At 35.6% G+C, this 19,220-nt stretch overlaps 1 protein-coding gene across 3 annotated transcripts in view; it reads left to right on the forward strand.

The window, feature by feature from the left end:
* Lnpep (leucyl and cystinyl aminopeptidase) overlaps window positions 1-17,141 on the forward strand; it is a 91,179-nt gene extending 74,038 nt beyond the window's left edge. For all 3 annotated transcript variants that reach the window (XM_047554970.1, XM_047554969.1, XM_047554971.1), the window contains exons 14-18: window positions 2,668-2,852; window positions 4,428-4,589; window positions 6,586-6,726; window positions 7,385-7,466; window positions 8,225-17,141. In XM_047554970.1, coding sequence (XP_047410926.1) covers window positions 2,668-2,852; window positions 4,428-4,589; window positions 6,586-6,726; window positions 7,385-7,466; window positions 8,225-8,356 — 702 coding nt within the window. In that variant the 3' untranslated portion in view covers window positions 8,357-17,141. The remainder of the gene's footprint in view (window positions 1-2,667; window positions 2,853-4,427; window positions 4,590-6,585; window positions 6,727-7,384; window positions 7,467-8,224) is intronic.
* The last annotated feature ends 2,079 nt before the right edge of the window (window positions 17,142-19,220 follow it).

Genomic DNA, 19,220 nt, shown 5'->3' on the forward strand with positions numbered 1-19,220 from the left:
GCACATTTGAATCTTGTTAAATTGTTCACATCTGATGTTAATGTCTGATCCTAGCCATATTCCTGTTTTATCACTTACAAATCTGTCATTCTCTTGCATATGAGGCATTGGTGGGATAAGCCTTTTTCAATAAAAACTGACATTTCACTTTTAAGAAACTAAGTTGACCTAGGAAAGAACTCTCTGGGCGTCAGTGTAAAATTAAAGCAGTAAATCAAAATGTAATATATAAGTGCCAGCATCTTTCCCTATCTTTTATTTTTTAAGTCATTGTATGTTATTGTTGTTGCATTTTATTGCATATCCATTGTTTATAATTTATATAACCCAACAACTTATTTCCTCTCCCCACTTCCTGTTTTCACTTTATGAAATCATAGGGACAAATTCTATTGTTTGATGAGCTAAAATTTCAGACATTAATTTAGAAACCATAGAAAAATAGATCTTACTTTATCTCTGAAAGGGAAAGGTAGTTCGAAGTACCTGCTTCATTAATATTAATTTAAAATGTAACCTAAATTGCTTATAAGTGATCATAGTTTATAACAAAATTTTCTAAAAATATAATTATTTTTATAATTTGAAACATATTTAAACTAAGCTATTTTAAGAATTCCTCTTGATGATGTCATCTAGAGAGACAAACTAGCAAAACTGCACTCCATAATTGCAGTGGTGTAACATCTTCAAGGGTCAGGTTTTCTTTGCTTTCAATACATGAAGTGCCATTTTTTCTATGAGCTCCTTTGTGTAATAATAAACTCTTCATAATCATTGCCATGTTTCTCCACTGGCTTTTTTACAGTGGGATTTCAAACATGTAACTTTTTTCCCCTTCCATTCTTCCTTTGTTCCTATTTGACAGTTATGAGTAGCTGTTAAATTTCTTTTATTATTTAGTCATTTGGGACAGTGAGCTATCAGAATTCTATTGAAAAGGTCAGGCCAGTTGAAGACAGCTGCTACCAAGTCAGTCAGCTGTGTCCATGGGGATCTCCTGCTTTGCTTTTATGTTCCTTGCATTATCAATCCACATTGCAAATATTTTCCACTTCATGTCCTCCCAGTAACTCCCAAGCTTTACCACTAACACATTCCACAAGTTGTCTATTTTCTATTTCATTGCTTTTGAACAAATGAAGCAAGTTAAAAAATAGATTATCACAAACTTTGAGTCCTTCTTGCATAGATTCTTTTTTAGATTCTCCTATTCAGCTTCATAAGAGACTTATTCAGAGAAGGTCTACTGAAAAAATGGCCTCAAGTTTAAAACTCTCCAAACAAGACTCATTTTGGGTATTGACAGTGATACACAAGAAGAAAATAATGCTTTGTGAAGAACTTGAACTGTATTTCTGAGTTGAAAGATTTTTTAATTTGGTCATCTATGACATTGATTAGTTGAGATCTGAGAGTGATGGTGATGGTAAAGATCAGTGGAAGGGAATCCCCCCTGACTAAGATTCCTGGGGGAGAGGGGACACCAGTAAATTTTTTTTCATTTTGATCCTCCTATATATAGCTGTAAAATTTTTCTTTTTCTTTTTTTTTTTAATTTTATATTAGAATTTTTTCTCTTCTAATGGATTTAATAAATGCATATTTCATAGGTAGTTTTTTAAGTCTGCCTTCACTGCTCCCCATGGACAACAATTTGCTACATGAAAATACTTAGTAATATGAAAATACTGTGAATAGTTTTATGCTTTTATTGTAGAGAGATGAAAAATTTGGTGACTCCTAAATACAAAAAATACATATTCTACAATGATATCCTGTTCTGAAGTAATTATAACAATGAACTGGGTAGTATAGTAGATATTATTAAATAATTGTTTTCTTAATTGTGATAAGGCATTTTGGTTATATAAGAGAATGTCCTTATTCCTGGGTGTTGCGTGCTATACTATTTACAAATGTAACATCATGTCTGTAACTTATTCTCGTATGGTTCAGCTAAAACTAGAAAAAACAAGCATGTGTGTGCTTATTACACACATACAAAACAAAAGGATGTTAAAAAGTGGTAAATCTAGATGAACAGCATATGGATTTCCACTGTACTGTACTTGCATATTTCTGATAGGTTTGAAAATTTTTTACATAGAACATTGGGGGAATACTATAATTTTTCTTCCCTATAGTATTCATTTTCTTGTTAATTTGGTTATATTAATTTGCTATAGCATCAGACTAGTTGATATATTATAATAGCTTTAATATTGAATTCAGAAACATTTAAACATTAGTCTTCAGAAAAGAAGTACATTTTTCTCTCCTTGTTTTGTGGGTTTATGCAGTCTAAAGTGTTAGGTCAGGAAGTTTGAACTTCCTTCCATCAATGAGTGGTTATAGGTGATCATTTTGGGCAGGAAAATAACTTCTAGCTGAGCACACACAGCATACTGCACTGATACCATTACTTCTTTCTGTGTTTATCATTAAAAAATTCCTCCTTGTAGCAACCTTATGTACAGACTTTGTTATTGAGTGGATTCATCTCAGCTATACATGGAATTCATATGTCATTTGATATCTAATGAGAAATATCTATGCCCTTTTTTTTTCCTCATGGAATGAATGTTGGGGAAAAGATGTAATTGTCCTGATTTTGCCAATTATTCTATTATTATTACTCCTTTATAATCCATTTTGTCTCTTTAGACTAGAGTATTTAAATTGCTTCAAAACCAAATCCAACAACAAACTTGGACTGACGAGGGTCCCCCATCTATGCGAGAGCTTCGGTCCGTCTTGCTAGAATTTGCTTGTACCCACAGCCTGGAGAACTGCAACACTGAAGCCATGAAGCTCTTTGATGATTGGACAGCATCCAATGGAACTCAAAGGTGAAGTGTATGTCCACTCAAGTGAATTCCCTTCCTTTTTACCTCACGTCATACTGAAAACAGATATTCTCATCCTGGGTCATAAATGTTGTAAAACTGTTAATGTAGAAGAGCTCTATGCACCTATGTTCTAAGACAAGACATTTTTAAAAATTTAGTCAAGTACACATAACATTTACTATCTTAACCATTCATTAGTGTACAGCTTAATAGTGTTAACAGTTGAATACTGTTAAGTATGCTCACATTGGAGTGCACCAATCTCCAGAACTTTTCTGCTCTTTTAAAATTGAAACTCTATACCCATTAAATAATTCTCCACCCCTCCTCCCTATGACCCCTGGAAACCACTTTTCTGCTTTCTGCTTCTATAAGTTTGACTACAGTAGATATGTCCTATAAGTGAAACCATACAGCATTTGTCCTTTTTTATTTAGCATAATGTCTTCAAGTTTCACATATGTTGTAGCATGTGTCAGAGATTCCTTCCTTTTCAAGACCAAGTAATATTTCACTATATGTACATACTGTATTTGTTTATCCATTTATTCATGGATAGACCTTTGGATTTCTTCTACCTTTTAGCATTGTGAGTCATACTGCTATGAACATGGGTATACAAATACCTCTTGGAACTCTTGCTTTGAATTCATTTTTAAATATATTCAGAAATAGTATTGCTGAATCATAAAAATTCTATTTCTAGTATTTTGAGAAACTGTCATGTTGTACCATTTTACATTCCCACCAAAATTATATAAATATCCCAGCTTTTCCACATTCTTACCAATGTTATTTTCTGATTTAAAAAAATTTATTGCAATACTAAGAATTGAACCCAGAACCTCATACATGCTAGGCAAACACTCTACCACTAAACTACATCCCCAGCCCCTATTTTGTTTTTATTTGATAGCAGCTATTCTTATGGGTGTGATGACAAATAAATCTCTTTTAATCTACAAATAAAACATGGTAGGTAGAATGAACAGTTAGTAGCAACACTTTGGGTGATGATCGATTATCTCCAGGCAACTTCTTGGGCATTATGGAGAAAAGAATCAAGTATCAGAAAGTTGGTGGTAGGGAATTTGAATAATCTTTTCAACTTTCGCCCATTTCTGAGGCAAAAGTTGAAGGAAGTAGACTGTGTTTCATCCCTTCTCCTTACACTCTGTCCCACATTCACACTGCTGTATTTATACCATGAAACTTGTCGCATGTTATTATCATTGTACACTTTGAGATAGCCATGAGTCCTGGAGGACAGGGACTATATCTCATTCCTTTCCCCTCTCCAACATCCAGTCAGCTGTCTGCCTGATTCCTAATAGTGCTCAGTGAATAATTATTGTATTAAATTAAACTGTGAACTGATGTTCTTCAGAGTCACATCCTTAGGAAATCAGCAATCACTGAATTAACCTTTTTCTTGACTCTTAATTGTATAGTTAAAATTTTTGTGATTATTGCCTACCCTGCCTCCTAGCACATCACCGCCAGTCAACACCATGTCCTTGTCTCTATATTCAGAATGCTGTCTTATTCTTCTCATTTTCATTGTCTCTCTTACAGCCTTCCTACTGATGTTATGACTACTGTGTTCAAAGCTGGAGCAAAAACTGAGAAAGGCTGGTCATTCCTCTTAAGCAAGTACAAATCTATCGGCTCTGAAGCAGAGAAGAACAAAATACTTGAAGCTCTTGCCAGCTCAGAGGATGTACGGAAACTATACTGGTATGAAGCTAGTCAAGGAATTTGAAACCAAAAGATAAAAAGCACTTTGCTCCTAAGATGGAAGCTCATTTTCTTTGAGATATCCCTCTTCCTCTTTTTTGTCTTAAGCCAGACCTGACTTGAGCAGTGTGATGTGATGCTGCAGGTGCTGGGCTTCATATCGGGGACTGAACCTTTATAGATAGGCAGAATATGCATTGTTCAAAAGAGGCTGGAAAATATTAGTATCACAACCCTGTCCTCCAGGAACTACCCTGCTCAAAAATGTCTCTTCCCTTTGGCATGTTATCCTAAACTCCACAGTTAGTACCTCATTCTTTTGGGCCAAGGCTCTGTTCAAGCTGTCATTTTAAAAATGCAGACACTTCAGAAGATAATGTAGGACTAGGGCTTTGTAGCTTAGTGGCAGAGTGCTTGCCTAGCACTCATGAGGCACTGGGTTCGAGCCTCAGCAGCACCACATAAAAATAAATAATAAATAAAAAGTATTCTGTCCATGTACAACAAAAAAAAATTTTTTTAAACAAAAAGATAGTATAAAAGCTTAAAAGTTCTGTCTTCATTCGAATTTATTAGGCTTCTTTTTAACATCCAGCTAATGAAGATTTGGAAATGGGAATTTCACATGGGTGAAAGAAGGGCTGTAAGGAGGCCTCCTAATAGGAGGAACTTGCAGGGGCAGCATACAGGAGCCTGAGCCAAGAGAAGTGAGAAGCATGCACACAGAAGCTGAAAGCCATGCAAGAAGGATAGGTGGAGGCTTCTGGGTCTCCTTGCTTCTCTTATGTAATTTCACTTAGATAAATCCTAATGGTTCTCACAGAGATGCCCTCAGCATGTGCCTATTTTCTAAACAATATACCAAAAATAAGCATTTTCTTTAAAGCAGTGGCCAGCCTTTGACCTAAGCAGATAGAGAAAACATTCTTTATTCTCTAGTGTAACACCCACATAAACTCCCTTTATAAAGTGTTCAAACAGTACCTAAGAAGATGAACTAAAATGTGAAAGTCTCTCATGATCCTTCACTTTCATTCTTATTTGCCCTTCTCTTTGTTAATAGTAGCAGTTGTGGTCTACAGCTTAAGCATTCGTCACCTGAAAATTTCTACAAGAGAAGCACTTTGTCTCCCACATTTCAGATAAAGGATGCTCAATCTGCATATGCATTTATACATGCATGTATATTTAACCATATTTTTTTTCAGTACTGGGAATTGAACCCAGGGGTGCTTTACCACTGAGCTGTATCCATAGCCTTTTTATTTTTTATTTTGAAAAAGGATCTTGCTAAGTTGCTGAGGCTAGCCTCAACTTGCAATCCTGCCTCAGCATCACAAGTCACTGGGATTACAAGCATACACCAGCATGCCCAACTTTAATCACATTTTTAACATGGGTTTATCCTACACTCAGTGTTTTATGACATTCTTTTTGATTAGTAATCAGTCATTGAGTTTGCCAAGCCAATTCATAAAGCCTATTTTATTTGTTTTTATGGCTGCATAATATTCACAAGTATGGTTCTATTATAATTTGTTTAATCTGCCACATCTTGTTGGACATTTTAGTGTCTTGTACACAAAATCAACAAATGCTAACTATTAATTAGTATATTCTGAAATATATCTTCATTGTCAAATCATTTAAACAGCCCAATTTTTAAAAGAAATTAAAATACTTATCTGCCTATTCAAATCAAAAATGTTTATGCCAGAAATACCAATCTCAAGAATTGTAATAAATTCTATCAGAATCAATTCCCTAAATGCCCTTCCTATATCAAAAATTATTATGTGACAGTGTATATAAATGCCTGTGTCGAGTTCATCCTTTATTTTTAAAAAATGGCAAACTTTCACTCTTAAACTAATTCAACACTTATTTCCCTTGATTTGCTATGGAGCTTTACTTAGGAAGTCAATACTAATTTCAGTAGAGCCACCATGTCTTCATGAATGATTATCTTGGAGACTAAATCAGTTTTGCTCTTCAGGTTAATGAAAAGTAGCCTCGATGGAGATATCATCCGAACACAAAAGTTGTCATTTATCATTAGAACAGTGGGCCGACGTTTTCCTGGACACTTATTGGCATGGGATTTTGTCAAGGAGAACTGGAATAAGCTTGTACAGAAGTAAGTTTCTCAGAAAATGACTTTTAGTGTTCTCAGGCTCTGCATTTGGAAAAAGCCATCAGTGTTGTGCTGGTTCACAGGAGTTGTGATTTGCTGTGAGAGGAAAAATGCTTCCTTGACAGTTTATTGAAACACCCAGAAATGTTCACATTTATAAACATAATTCTTTGGTTAGAATCATTTAACAGCGGTATTCCATCAAGTACTAATCAAGGCCAGCCATGCATGACACCACACCAGGTCACTTAGACCAGCCTGGCCACCAACTATTTCAGAATAGCAATTTATTTAGCGTCTTTAAAATTTCTCTCCATTGCCAAGGCATTGTGAGAACTCACACCTAGCCAGATAGCACATGTAGGTTTCTTTCCTCCTTTCTCTCTTTTAAAACAAATGATATTTCTGGGTGTGTGTGTGGTGGGGAGGCGGGGTCTTTGAAAAGATCAAATGGATTAAAATTCACCTGGATATCCCAAACTCCCCTAGCCTAATCTGCCCACCTTCCCTTCTCACTGGCAGTAACCCTTGACCCTGAGGTGCAGTTCCCAAGAGGCTCCCCTTTGCCTTTAGCATTAAAACATGTCCTTTGCCCTCAGAAACAGTGCTTTGCTTACCAGTAGCTGCCTCATTTTTCTCTCTTATATTTGTGTTTCTTCAGGTTCCATCTGGGGTCCTACACCATACAAAGTATTGTTGCTGGATCTACTCACCTGTTTTCAACGAAGGCTCATTTGTCTGAGGTTGGTTACATAAAATGCTAATGGAAAAAGAGGGGTGGGAAGGGTGGGGGGAAGGGAAAAGAAAAAAATAACAGAATGAATCAAACACCATTACCCTATGTAAATGTATGATTACCCAAATGGTACGCCTCTACTTCATGTACAGAGAAACAAGTTGTACCCCATTTGTTTTCAATAAAAAAAATTTTTTTAAATGCTAATGGGAAGTCTGAATAGCTTTTCCCCATAGGGTTCCTGGTTTAAGTGATCTGATGTTCTTTCATGCTAATTCCCATCCCTTCTCTGTTAATCAGTGTTAATGCTGCTATACTGAGATTACTTATAGAGGTTCGGAAGTATGACAAGGAGGAAGCATTCTAAATCCATCCTCAAGACTATTTATTTCCTTCTCTTCCTGATAAAAATAATTTCAGTGGTAATAAAATTGTTTTGAGGAATTCCATTCAGAGTTTGAATTTATAGCACCAAACCTAACTTCAGATACCATTCATTGTTTCTTGAACATTTTTTCTCTTTTAAGTTAGAAAAATTTGTTCTTGTGGGAGTAAGGGAAATTCATTTTAGTCACCACTTCAGATATCATTGTGCTTGGTTGAGAACTCCATGTAGATACTTAGGATTTTAAAGTACTTCTCTCTGCTGCTTTCAAGGAATCATCTGAGCCATCAGTAAGTTAAGGCTCATTTTTAAAGGATGGTCAGAGTTACCTGAGGTTTCCTATCCTTTTCCTTTATAATTCTTCTATGTGGAACTTACAGGTCCAGGCGTTCTTTGAAAATCAGTCAGAGTCAACCTTTCGGCTTCGTTGCGTCCAAGAGGCTTTGGAAGTCATTCAGTTGAATATCCAGTGGATGGAGAAGAATCTCAAAAATCTGACGTGGTGGCTGTAGCATGCACAACTGCACCTTGTTTTGTCACCCATTTAGAGAGCTTGTGAGTTTGGGCTCTGCTACTTCTGCCAAAGCCAAGGTGAAGCCAGGACTACGGCAGGGTTGTTTGCACTGTTAGGAGTTTTAGTTAGCTCAGGGCCCAATCGTATTTTTCATCTGTCTTTTCTGAAATGTCTCTAGGCAGTATGTAGTTATTTATTATAAAATTATATTCATCTGTATGCCAACTATCTACAAAAACAACAAGTAATTTTTCTACCTTGAAGATATATGGGGAAAAAAACATTTTGGAATTCTGTCCTATTTCTCAGTGTCCAGGAAGTTACTGACACAATGAAACAAGGAAAGGTCTGCCATAAGACCCACCGTCTTTGCATGCTGCTTGTTTGGCAACCCTTTGTTGCTTCTCGTTGACAGACACTTTTGGAACGTGGCTCAGAGCTAGCCTTGAAGAGTATGATAATGAAGATGGTGACACATGCAGCTGCAGAGAACTGATCTGTGTGCAGATCTATTTTTGATTTAGGGTTTTGAGTAATCCTTTATTTTCTGAAAAGAGTTTAAATAATATCTCTATTATATTTTTTTCCTGCACAATAGCTGGGTGCTACAGAATTTTTAAAAATTTTATGTTGTTGTTGAACAGATAAATAACCAGGCCAAAAGGTTAAATTTTCCAAATATTAATACTTTTTTTTCATTTGTATAGCATTAGCATAGGAAAATGTTCCAAACTGAGTTAGCTTTAATTACAATTATTTTATTCATAAATGCCAATAATCCCCCAAATCTGTACATGTCATCACTTATGTCCTAGGTAGGCCTTATGTTTTAGATAAGTATTTCTGTGTTTGTGACAAACATTCTGTTAGCACTGGCATTTTCCATTGTGACTTGCATCACTAGTACTAGGAATACAAAATTTGCTTAAGTTGTCTTTTGACCTCACAGATCATAGATACTTTCTCTCTAAATCACACCTATGTGTGAATTTTCATTTTATATGATACAGTGGCATATTAGAAGCATATTTTCAAATAGAGCCTTTGAGAAATTAAAAATTTTTATTTGAAGTTCACCACAATACCTTAAAAGAAAACAAAGAGAATGTGGGATAGGAGTAAATTAAATTCATGTTTAATATGGTGGACTTTGAATTTTTTCCACTATTAAAAACAGTACCATACTTTGGTTGAAAAAAAATCATATTTTTTCTTTTACTGTGGCCAAACTAACATTAAATGGAGTGGCCAAGGAAAGAAAGAATGAAAGAAAGAAAAAGAAAGAAAGAAATCCAAAATTGTATGGCATTTTACTCCTGAAGGAGAAATACTGTACTTGAACTTTTTGAGCTATGCAGACTTAACCTAGATTGTTGTTGTGTTTCCTTGATATTAGTAGAGAGTTTTCTTCCTTAACTCTTGAGAACTTTATATTTTGTTTGAAAACAGCATCAATGTTCATGAAAACAGGGGTGACTTGTTTGTGAGCACTTCAAACACTCCGCACAGTCAGACATTGGGAAAGGTCACCTTTTTTTATTCAGCAGATATGAAGTTAGAATATGTGGGGTTGTGTACAAAATTATATTTTATTTTATGAAAATATTTTTATATAACAAATTTAAGGCTGGCAAGCTAAAAGATAGCCTGCTTTAATCCTAGTGTGTCTTTCCCCAGTTTAGTCTTTTCTAAACATTTACCTGTTTTTGAAAATATTCTGAGAATCACAGAATCATCTAAAGATGTCTTATTGAAACTGAGATGATTGTAGATCTTTATTACCCTGTACTTTGGTAAATGAATGATAATTCAGTTGATATTAAAAGGTAGTGTGTTTTTGTACTTTCAAAGTGAGGGAAAAATAATCTTTTAGGCAGTTTTTTGTTACTGGCATTTTGCCATCTTATATTACTAAGTTCCACTTAGATACAGAGTTTAAAGTTTGCTGCTTCCCAAAGTTAGATTCTTCAGTTTTATATCCCCATCTTCATATTGCTCCTAAAATACATATTAACTCTGTATATGGCAAATCTTGTATTAAATTATTTAATTGTTTTCTGTGATTGTATGTGAGGTATAGGTGGTGGCATGTTGTTATAAGTAAAACCTTATCAAAACACAGACTGAAAAAGAGGTAACTCATGATCCATTACTGTCTTTATACTCAAAGGTATTCATTCCCGTAATCCTGGATCCATATCATCTGCAGTTTTATTTGTAACCCTCACCTCAGTTTTTTTGTCATGTTAGTAGGCCTCATCTCTGTTTTTCCCACAGAATTCCATAATTTTTAATGTTAGGCTAACCCATTTATATGGCACCTCTTAGAAGTAACTCTTAAGTCAGGAATATAAGGTTAAATGAGAGTTATAACTTATAGTTATTAAGTATATTGGTAGTTTTCTGATCTCAGCCCCCCCCCAGTTTTATGATATGCATTGTATTTCTTTGAACTCAGAAGCACAGAAGTCATAGTATGCTTTCACATAAGCACACAGCTATCTGACATAATTGAGTACTTGTATGAGTATTCAGTTCACTGAAGAGAGATGATCTACTTGAATGTACTATAAAAGGCACATCATACTAAATTATTAGGAAAGACAGAATTGAAAATCTAGAGTTGTGGAAGGAAAATGTGTACCTTGGAGATCTGAAAGGTTGAGAAAATAGAAATTAGAGTTCAGTTTGTTTTTTTGATATGAAGGAATTAGACATATTAAACTGCAAGTAGTGGCAGCTTCCACCATAAGCTTATGCCTTCCTTTGTCTTGTTTTTTAAGTTTCTCTAAATGAAATTATATTTGTCCTTGTGTCAGTGTTCACAAAATTACTATCACAAATTCTATTTAACCCTTTTTTTCTGTGTGTGTTTTCATTTTATGGGACTTCAGCCACTGTCGCTGTAGGAATAAAAATGCTCTCAGAAGAGTCCTGGGTATAGAGAGCAAATTGAGCTGCATCAGTTTTATTGGGCAACAGTCAGAATCCTTTCTGAATATTGGGAAGTAAGAAGTCAAAATTAAGTGCTGAATTGATTAGATTACTTGTAGCCTGTTACTGAACTGAATTTTAAGAGTCACTCAGCTAAAGCATTGGGACCATGATCTGCAATTAGGCTGCTGAGCATTTACATGAGTCCTGTGTGTTTCATGGGGTGACAGGGAAAGTACAATGTGTCTCAGATGTGTCATAGCCACGGACAGCAGTTCCTGGACTGAGGGCAAAATTAGACCTGGATTTTGTTACATAGGCCTAAGAATTGGGGTCATAGGTGTGATGGAGCTCTTCTCACCTTTGCCTTCATTACTTTTGTTTTGATTGGAGTTAGCTCTCTTTAAAAAAAAACAAAAAAACAAAAAAAAAAAAAACTTCTTTCCCTCAACCCTCATTTACATTTTAAAAAACTAAGGTATATATTTTTGCTGAGTTTTGCATCCTTTTATTTTTTAGCTTCATTCTCTTCACTAGCAAGTAGGTACCGGTGAAAAGTGGAGGTCCAAAAGTATGATAAATCTCTTCTCCCTTTCCCTGTTGCCTGTATCGGCAATAGCTAGTAGAATGGTTGATTTTTTAAATGGTTTTTACTTTTAAGATATACATGTGTGTTTTGTTTTTATATTCTTTCATCTTAGGTCTTGATGAAAAATGAAATACTGCCCTATGACTCTCTCCTCTTCCCTTATTGCCTTTGTGACTATAGCTACAGAGTAATTATATGCTTTCTGTTTTTGAAAGGAGATGGTAGTGCTGGAAGGAATGCAGAGTAACTTCTTTTTAAAAAGTATGAACAAATGAGCTAGGTGCAGTGGCACATACCTGCAATCCCAGCAATTCAGGAGGCAGAGGCAGGAGGCTTGCAAGTTCAGGTGAGCCTGGGCAACTTAGTGAAACCCTGTCTCAAAATAAAAAAAATTTGAAAGGACTGGGAGCATAGCTAAGTGGTAGAGCACCCCTGGTTTCAATTCCCAGTATCCCCTCCCCAAATAAGTGTGTACAAATGTTTTCGCTACGATTTTGTGTTGTTTCATTTTGCACTTCATTCTTTTTCATGGGCATGTCTATAAACCGTGGAGGTCCACAAGTATGACATTGTCCCATTTACCTCTCTTATTGCCTGCGTGGATAATAGCAGAGTGGTCATAGTGGCTGTTGCTTGGATCTAGTCTTAGGGACTATAGTTCTTTCAAGTGTATATAGATGTTATGCTGCTTCTTATGCTTCATCTTATACTTCTTTGCATGATTACATATATGCTTAATGAAAATTGAGGTTCAGAGTATAACAAATCTCCTGCTTGCCCTTTTCCTTTTTGTCTTCTTAGGCAATAACTAATGGAGTACTTTGTTGTGTTGGGGGTGTGGGAGAGTGGGATTTGCACTCAAGTGTATATAAATGTGCTTGCTACTACAAGGTGTTACGAATTCATTTTGTACTGTGTCCTTCTCATGGATGTGAAAGTACCTAGTGAAACATGGAGGTCCAGACGTGTTATCAGTTGCCTCTTCTCTCCACCCCTTATGCCTGTTGGACAGCAGCTAGAGTAGTTGTGGAGTGAGATATTTGGAGGGTGGGGGAGAGAGGAAGTGTATTTAGTGTATATATGTGTTCTTACTACTATCTTGTATTAATTCATTGGGTAACCAGACTGGAAGGTACTTAATGAACCATGGAGTTCCAGATGTATAACAATCTCCTCTTCTCCCTTTCCCTTATTGCCTATGTGGGCAATACTTTTTAGAGCAGTTTGAGTTTTTTGAAAGTTTTTATGCTAGAGGAGAGAAAGTGATTTTAGGGTTAAGGTATATCATTTAAACATGTATATAAATGCTTTTGCTGCTATTTTTTTTTTATTTATTTACTTCATTTCCTACTCTTTCCTTTGTGTGAATATATGAAGAAAGTTGAGGATTTTTCCATGACAAATCTGCTCTTCTCCTCCAATGTCTTGCCTGTGTGGCAGTGCCTTGTAGAGTAGGCAGTTAGTTGCAGGGCTTCTGTAGGTACTGGAGCATATACTTTTTAAATGTATATACATGTTTTTACTTCTTTATTGCAGTATTTCTCTGGGTCCCAGTCCTTCACTTGGACATGTGAGGTTCCCGGTGAAACCGCAGTTTCTCTCCTCTTCTACTTTTTCCTCTTTTCCTTTTTATCTATGCGGGCAATAATTTTAAAGTACTTTGGATTTTTTAAGTTTTTAGGGATGGATGGGGACTAAGGACAGGATTATATACTTCAAAACGTGTATAGTTTTTGTTACTGTACTGTACTGTGTTCTCTCATTTTGTGCCAAGTCCTTTGCATGGGCTTAACAGGTACCTAATGAGACGTGGAGGTCCGGATGTATGAAAATTTCCTCTTTTCCCCTTTCCTTATTGCCTTTGTGGGCAATAGTTGTAGAATAGAAGATTTTTTTTTTTAACTCCACATCCCCAGAAGGATGGGGTATGTACTTGTATATCTGTATATAAATGTTTTTGCTCCTTTTTTCTGTTACTACATTTTGTACCTAGACCTTTCTGTGGATGTTTAGGTACATAATGAAAATTGAGGTTCATTCTATGAAAAATTATCCCTTCTCCCCTTCCCTTATTGCCCATATGGGCAATGGCTAGTAGAGTAGTTGTTTAGTTGTGTTTTGTTTTTGTTTATTGTTTTTTGTTTTTTGATTTTTTGTCAGAGCTGGGGAATTTCTGGGTTTACATATATATTTTTGAATGTATGTTAAAGTCTGCTAGTTTTCATTTTTTTTTCACTCCCAACCCAGTTTTTTGTTTGGACTTGTAGGTAACAGATATAATGAGAGGCTCAGACCCAGAGGTGTGATGTATCCTCCTTTTCTTCCCCTATCACCTGTGTGTACAGGTAATAGTATCTAAGTACTGTAGGGCTTATTTTTGTGTGTGTATGTTTTGTTTGGGGGTTTTTAATGGGGAATGAGCTTATTAGAAAAAAAGGCTAAGTATATATATTTTTAATGTGTAAATATTTTTTCACCTTTTTGAAACTAGTTTCATGTTGAATCTGTCCTTTGCATGACTATTTAGGTACTTAATGAACATTGAGATTGACTCTATGAAAAATCTCCCATACACCCCATCCCTCATTGCCTATTGGGCAATGGTAGAATAGATGTTTGGTTTCTTTGTTGGGGGGAGTCTGGTTGTATATATTTTTTAATCTATGTAAATATTTGCTGCATTCTGTGTGTTATTTCACATTGTACCCAGACCTTTGCTGGGACTTGTAGATACATAATTAAACATGGAGGTCCAGATGTATGATAACTCTCCTCTGCTCCCTTTCCCTTGTTGCCTATAGAGGCAATACTTTTATTACTTGGGTTTGCTTTTTTGTGGGGTGGATTTTTTGGGTGGGTTGTGGATAGAGGAAAGGGATGGGGTTTATACTTTTTAAAACTGTATATAAGTATTTCTGTGTTATCAGTTGGGCCCTTTGTCCTTTGCATGGATACTTAGGTGCCTAATGAAAATCAAGGATCAGTGTATGACAACTCTCCCATTCTCCCCTTCCCCTTACTGCCCATGCAGGCCATAGTCAATAGGATAGTTGTGTGTTATCTACTTAGTTGTTTGTTTTGGAGGAATTTTGGTAAGGGGATAGTCTGAATAAGTGTAGACATGTTTTCATTTCTTTGTTGTTTCATTTTTTTATTTAGTCCTTTGTATGACTGTGTAAGGACCTAATGAAAATTAAGCTTCATAAGATAATAGAGCACTTCTTTCTTTCCCACATATTTCCTCATTTAGTGGTAGCTAGTATAGTATAGTTGTTTTGTGGTTATTTTGCTTTATTCTGTAGGATACATACCTTTAAGGATGTAAATACACACACACACACACACACACACGTATGTGTGTGTGTGTGTGTATATGTGTGTCTAATTTTTTCCCTTTTCCCCATTATTTCCCTTTTATACTTAGTCCCTTGCAGGGCTCTGAATATACCTAACAATAAGGCTTGAAGGTGTAGCAATGTGGTGGTGTAACTAATGCCAACAGGCATGCAGCAAGTAAAATGAGAAAGGACACTTGGATGTGGTTGAGTAGCAGAAACTAATCAGATCCAGCATTTCTTGTGTTGATTACACTGAATGAAATGGTGAAAAGGAACCTGTACTTTTGTAAATTTCAGAAAGGCAGAGGATAGTACTAAGTAGAGGTGTGTTTAAGCTTCGTTGCTGATTCATCTTTCAGTAAGTGGCAAACCATTGAAGCAGGTAAACCAATAGCACCCCCTCCAACTCATTTGAAGACCCTAAGAGTAGATTACTTTTAAGGCCTGGAATTATGATTTATCTACAGAAATCTTTTATAGATCAATATCATGTTCTTACATCCCCATGAGGCATTATTTTGATTGTTGGAATGAATATTTTTGAGTCATTGCCATTGCTTTGGTGAATGACAACATAGGCCCAAAAACTAATCCAAAATAAGTTTTGGGGACAAGCTCTTTCCATCTTTCAACACCTACATGTGGCAGGGCAACTTGGCCCTTTGCTACCCAGAACTCTTTTGTGTGGCTGTATCTTTCCTCAGTTCTCCTTAGGCTGGATCATCCCTGCTCTTTTTTTCTCTTTTGTCTTCAGTGTCTGCACTGTTAGATATTATCTTCAATTGCACTTAGAAATTTAAGCTGGTGTTGCCTCATTAGCTTTGTATTTTTTGTGCATTTCATGCATCCAGGCCTGTATGTTTGCTTTCAGCATTCTTATATCATATTTCACATTGTCTCTTCATGGTACGTGTTATGACTGCACAATTGTCTGCATCAAAGAAAATGCATGTATAAACCTCGTTCTGTTCATTGCAGCATCTTAGCATTATTTGTTTTGTTTTCACCTTTGTAATGATGCTGTTTCATGCTGAAGATTTGCCATATCATTATTTAAGAAACATTGAGTGATAGGACTCCTAGAAAAGTTGCAAGGACATTTTATTTACCATATGAAACTCTCAGGTTTTAGTGTTGAAAAATTAGCCTATACATTGCTGTTACTTATACCTGCTGCTGTAGGAAAAATAAGAGTTTATTCTTGACACATTTAACTTTGATCATAAATAAAAGAGAAAGGGGCACCTTTTTGCAGTTAGTCATGGCAGTCATTAGTGATATTTCTGAACAGTTCTTAATTTGAAATACTTCAAAGGAAGTAAAGGTCATGGCTTAGCTGAATGAAATGCTCCAGAAGGTGAACTGTGTAACCACCAGTACGATAATACATTTGTTTGTGTATATGGGTATAAAATGAGAATTACAGCATAATTGGAGCATTTTCATTAATCAACAAACTCATATTGAGACAAACCTTAGTCTTACAGCTGTCTTGATTAAAGCCAAGTGTTCCACATTGCTGTGAAGAGTAGGCTCTTTCAAATACTTTGGAAAGTAATTACTTGGAAACGTGTAATGGTATTACATTTTTGTATTTAAACACCTGTAGAGAGCTTCAGTTCCTTCAATCTGAGCTTGTGGGTAAAATTCTAAATTTGTACCATAATATGTATTTTGTGGAAGATTTTGAAAATAGTATATATATATATATATATGTATATGTATATATACATATATATATAATATTATATATGCAAATTATGTTGTTTCACTTATAAAGGGAAAAGGCTTATTTTTCTTTATACTTCTGATAACTTGTTTTGCATATGACCAGCACTGATTGAAAGGCATGTTTAACTGCAAACACTGTTGCTTATTTTTTTTTTCCTTTTGGGAAATGAAAATAAAAGTATTTAAATACAAATATTGTGTGGATTCTTCAGAACACAAAAGATACTTAAATAAAGTAGTATTTCTTCTCAGATTTTATAATCTGAGATTATGCCTTGCTCTACCAGGACAGCTTCCATATACATTGTCTTGCCTAATTTACTTTCTACCTGACCAGTACCCCCATATCCTTACTACAGTGTAACTCAAGGCTTCTCAAACCCACATTATTGACATTTGGGGCTGGATAATTCTTTACTGTGGGTGACTGTCCTTTGCATCACAGGATGTTAAACAGCAACCTCAGCCTCTGTTGCCAGTTGCAACGAAAAGTCATTAGATGTCAATAGGAATGCTTCCCCTCCCCTGTCCCCTGTGTGACAAGGAAAAACGCCTCCTCTAGACATTGCCAAGTATTTCCTGGAGTGGGTTAAAACTTTCAATGGATGTATGAGACAAGGGACTCAGTAAGAGGAGCTCCATCCAGGACAGTTACTTACTTTTTGGACTGAAGAAATGCATGTACCCTCAGATTTCTTAAGGAGTGATTTTTACAGTAATATACATACCTAAGTCAGTATGAGATATGTAACTTCCTAAGGGGGCAAAACCAGGGAACATTCTTGGCTTAGTCTGAAGGTGGGACTCCCTTTAACTTACAGATAATTGGGGTGTGAGTGCACAGCCTGTTTGGAGTGACACAGTTATGTTCCTGGTCAGGACCGCAAACAGAGCTTATTTGATCTATCCCCATGAGTAGTCTTGAGGGAGAATTGAGAATTTCTTAGACTTCCAAAAAAGGAAACGAACCAGTGTTCTTTCCAGTAATCTTTAGGACTTAAAAGTTGATCCTTTGAGGGCAAATTAAGTAAGACTCTCAATTCCCATACCCAAAGCCTTATTTCTGAAGTATAAAACCTTGACACTATGCCCTTTTTGAATTTTTTATTGTGATCATACTAATACATAGGCAACATGCTCTTAGAAATTGCGAAGATTTGATTAAAATTCTTAAAATTTTTATTCACATCAACAGTAAACCATTGAACTAAAAACCCATTATAAGTGTATAAAATATTTTTACTCCAATAGACTTTGAATGGAGAGTAATGCAACTTTCCCCATTTTTCAATACCATTTTTAGAACTTAGAGTACAGAAGAATTTCATTTGACTATGTCTTTTTGCTTTCTTTCAATTCTTATGATAAGGCTTCCCCTCCCCAGTGTTTACTAAAACTTGTGTGCAAATCTAATGGTTGATTTATATGCTGTAAAGGGGTGTTTTATTATCAGAGAGCAAATATACACTTTTAGGTTATTAATTATGCTCATCCTCTAGAGCCAATAATTTGTGATAAGTTTTCAATACCTTTTGCTTATATACTTTTTTATTCATGGATGACATATAGTCTACTAATCAAAGTCTAGTTGAGGTTAAATGCATGTTGGGAACTATTATGATTTCTATTATGGTTTGAATATGAGGTACCTCCCAAAAGCTCATAGGTTATCCAAAGTGGCAATGTTTAAAGTTGAAGTGATTAGATTATAACAGCTGTACTCTCATCAGTAGATTAATCCATTTGATAGACTAATTCATTTGATGGATTAATAATTTGAAAGGACTACCATATTGGGAGGTAACTAGATAATAAGTAGGGCATGTCTTGAAAAAGTGGGTCACTTAGGGAATGCCCTTGGGAATTAAATTTTGTACCTGCTCCTCCTCTGTCTCTGCTTCCCGGCTGCCTTGAGTTGAGAAGTTCTCCTCTACAACCCACTTCTGACATGATATTCTGCCTTACCTCAGTCCAGAGCAATGGAGTTGGTGATCATGGGCTGAACCTCTGAAACCATGAGCCCAAAATAAACTTTTCCTCCTTTAAATTGTTCTGGTCAAGTATTTTGTTCACCATGATGAAAACCAACTAATGTCATTCTGTTCTTAACTAAGCTTAATTATATTCAATACCTTTTTTTACATACATAGTGATTTTCAATCTGGTTTTCCCACTCATTTTTATAAAAGTGGAACATGATGTAATAATACAGTAATATAGCAGAGTTGTCAACATCGAACTGCTGATAAGCAAAAAGCACCAGGAGTCAA

This window comes from Sciurus carolinensis, chromosome 6 (assembly GCF_902686445.1).
Source record: "Sciurus carolinensis chromosome 6, mSciCar1.2, whole genome shotgun sequence".
Classification (NCBI taxonomy): Eukaryota; Metazoa; Chordata; class Mammalia; order Rodentia; family Sciuridae; genus Sciurus; species Sciurus carolinensis.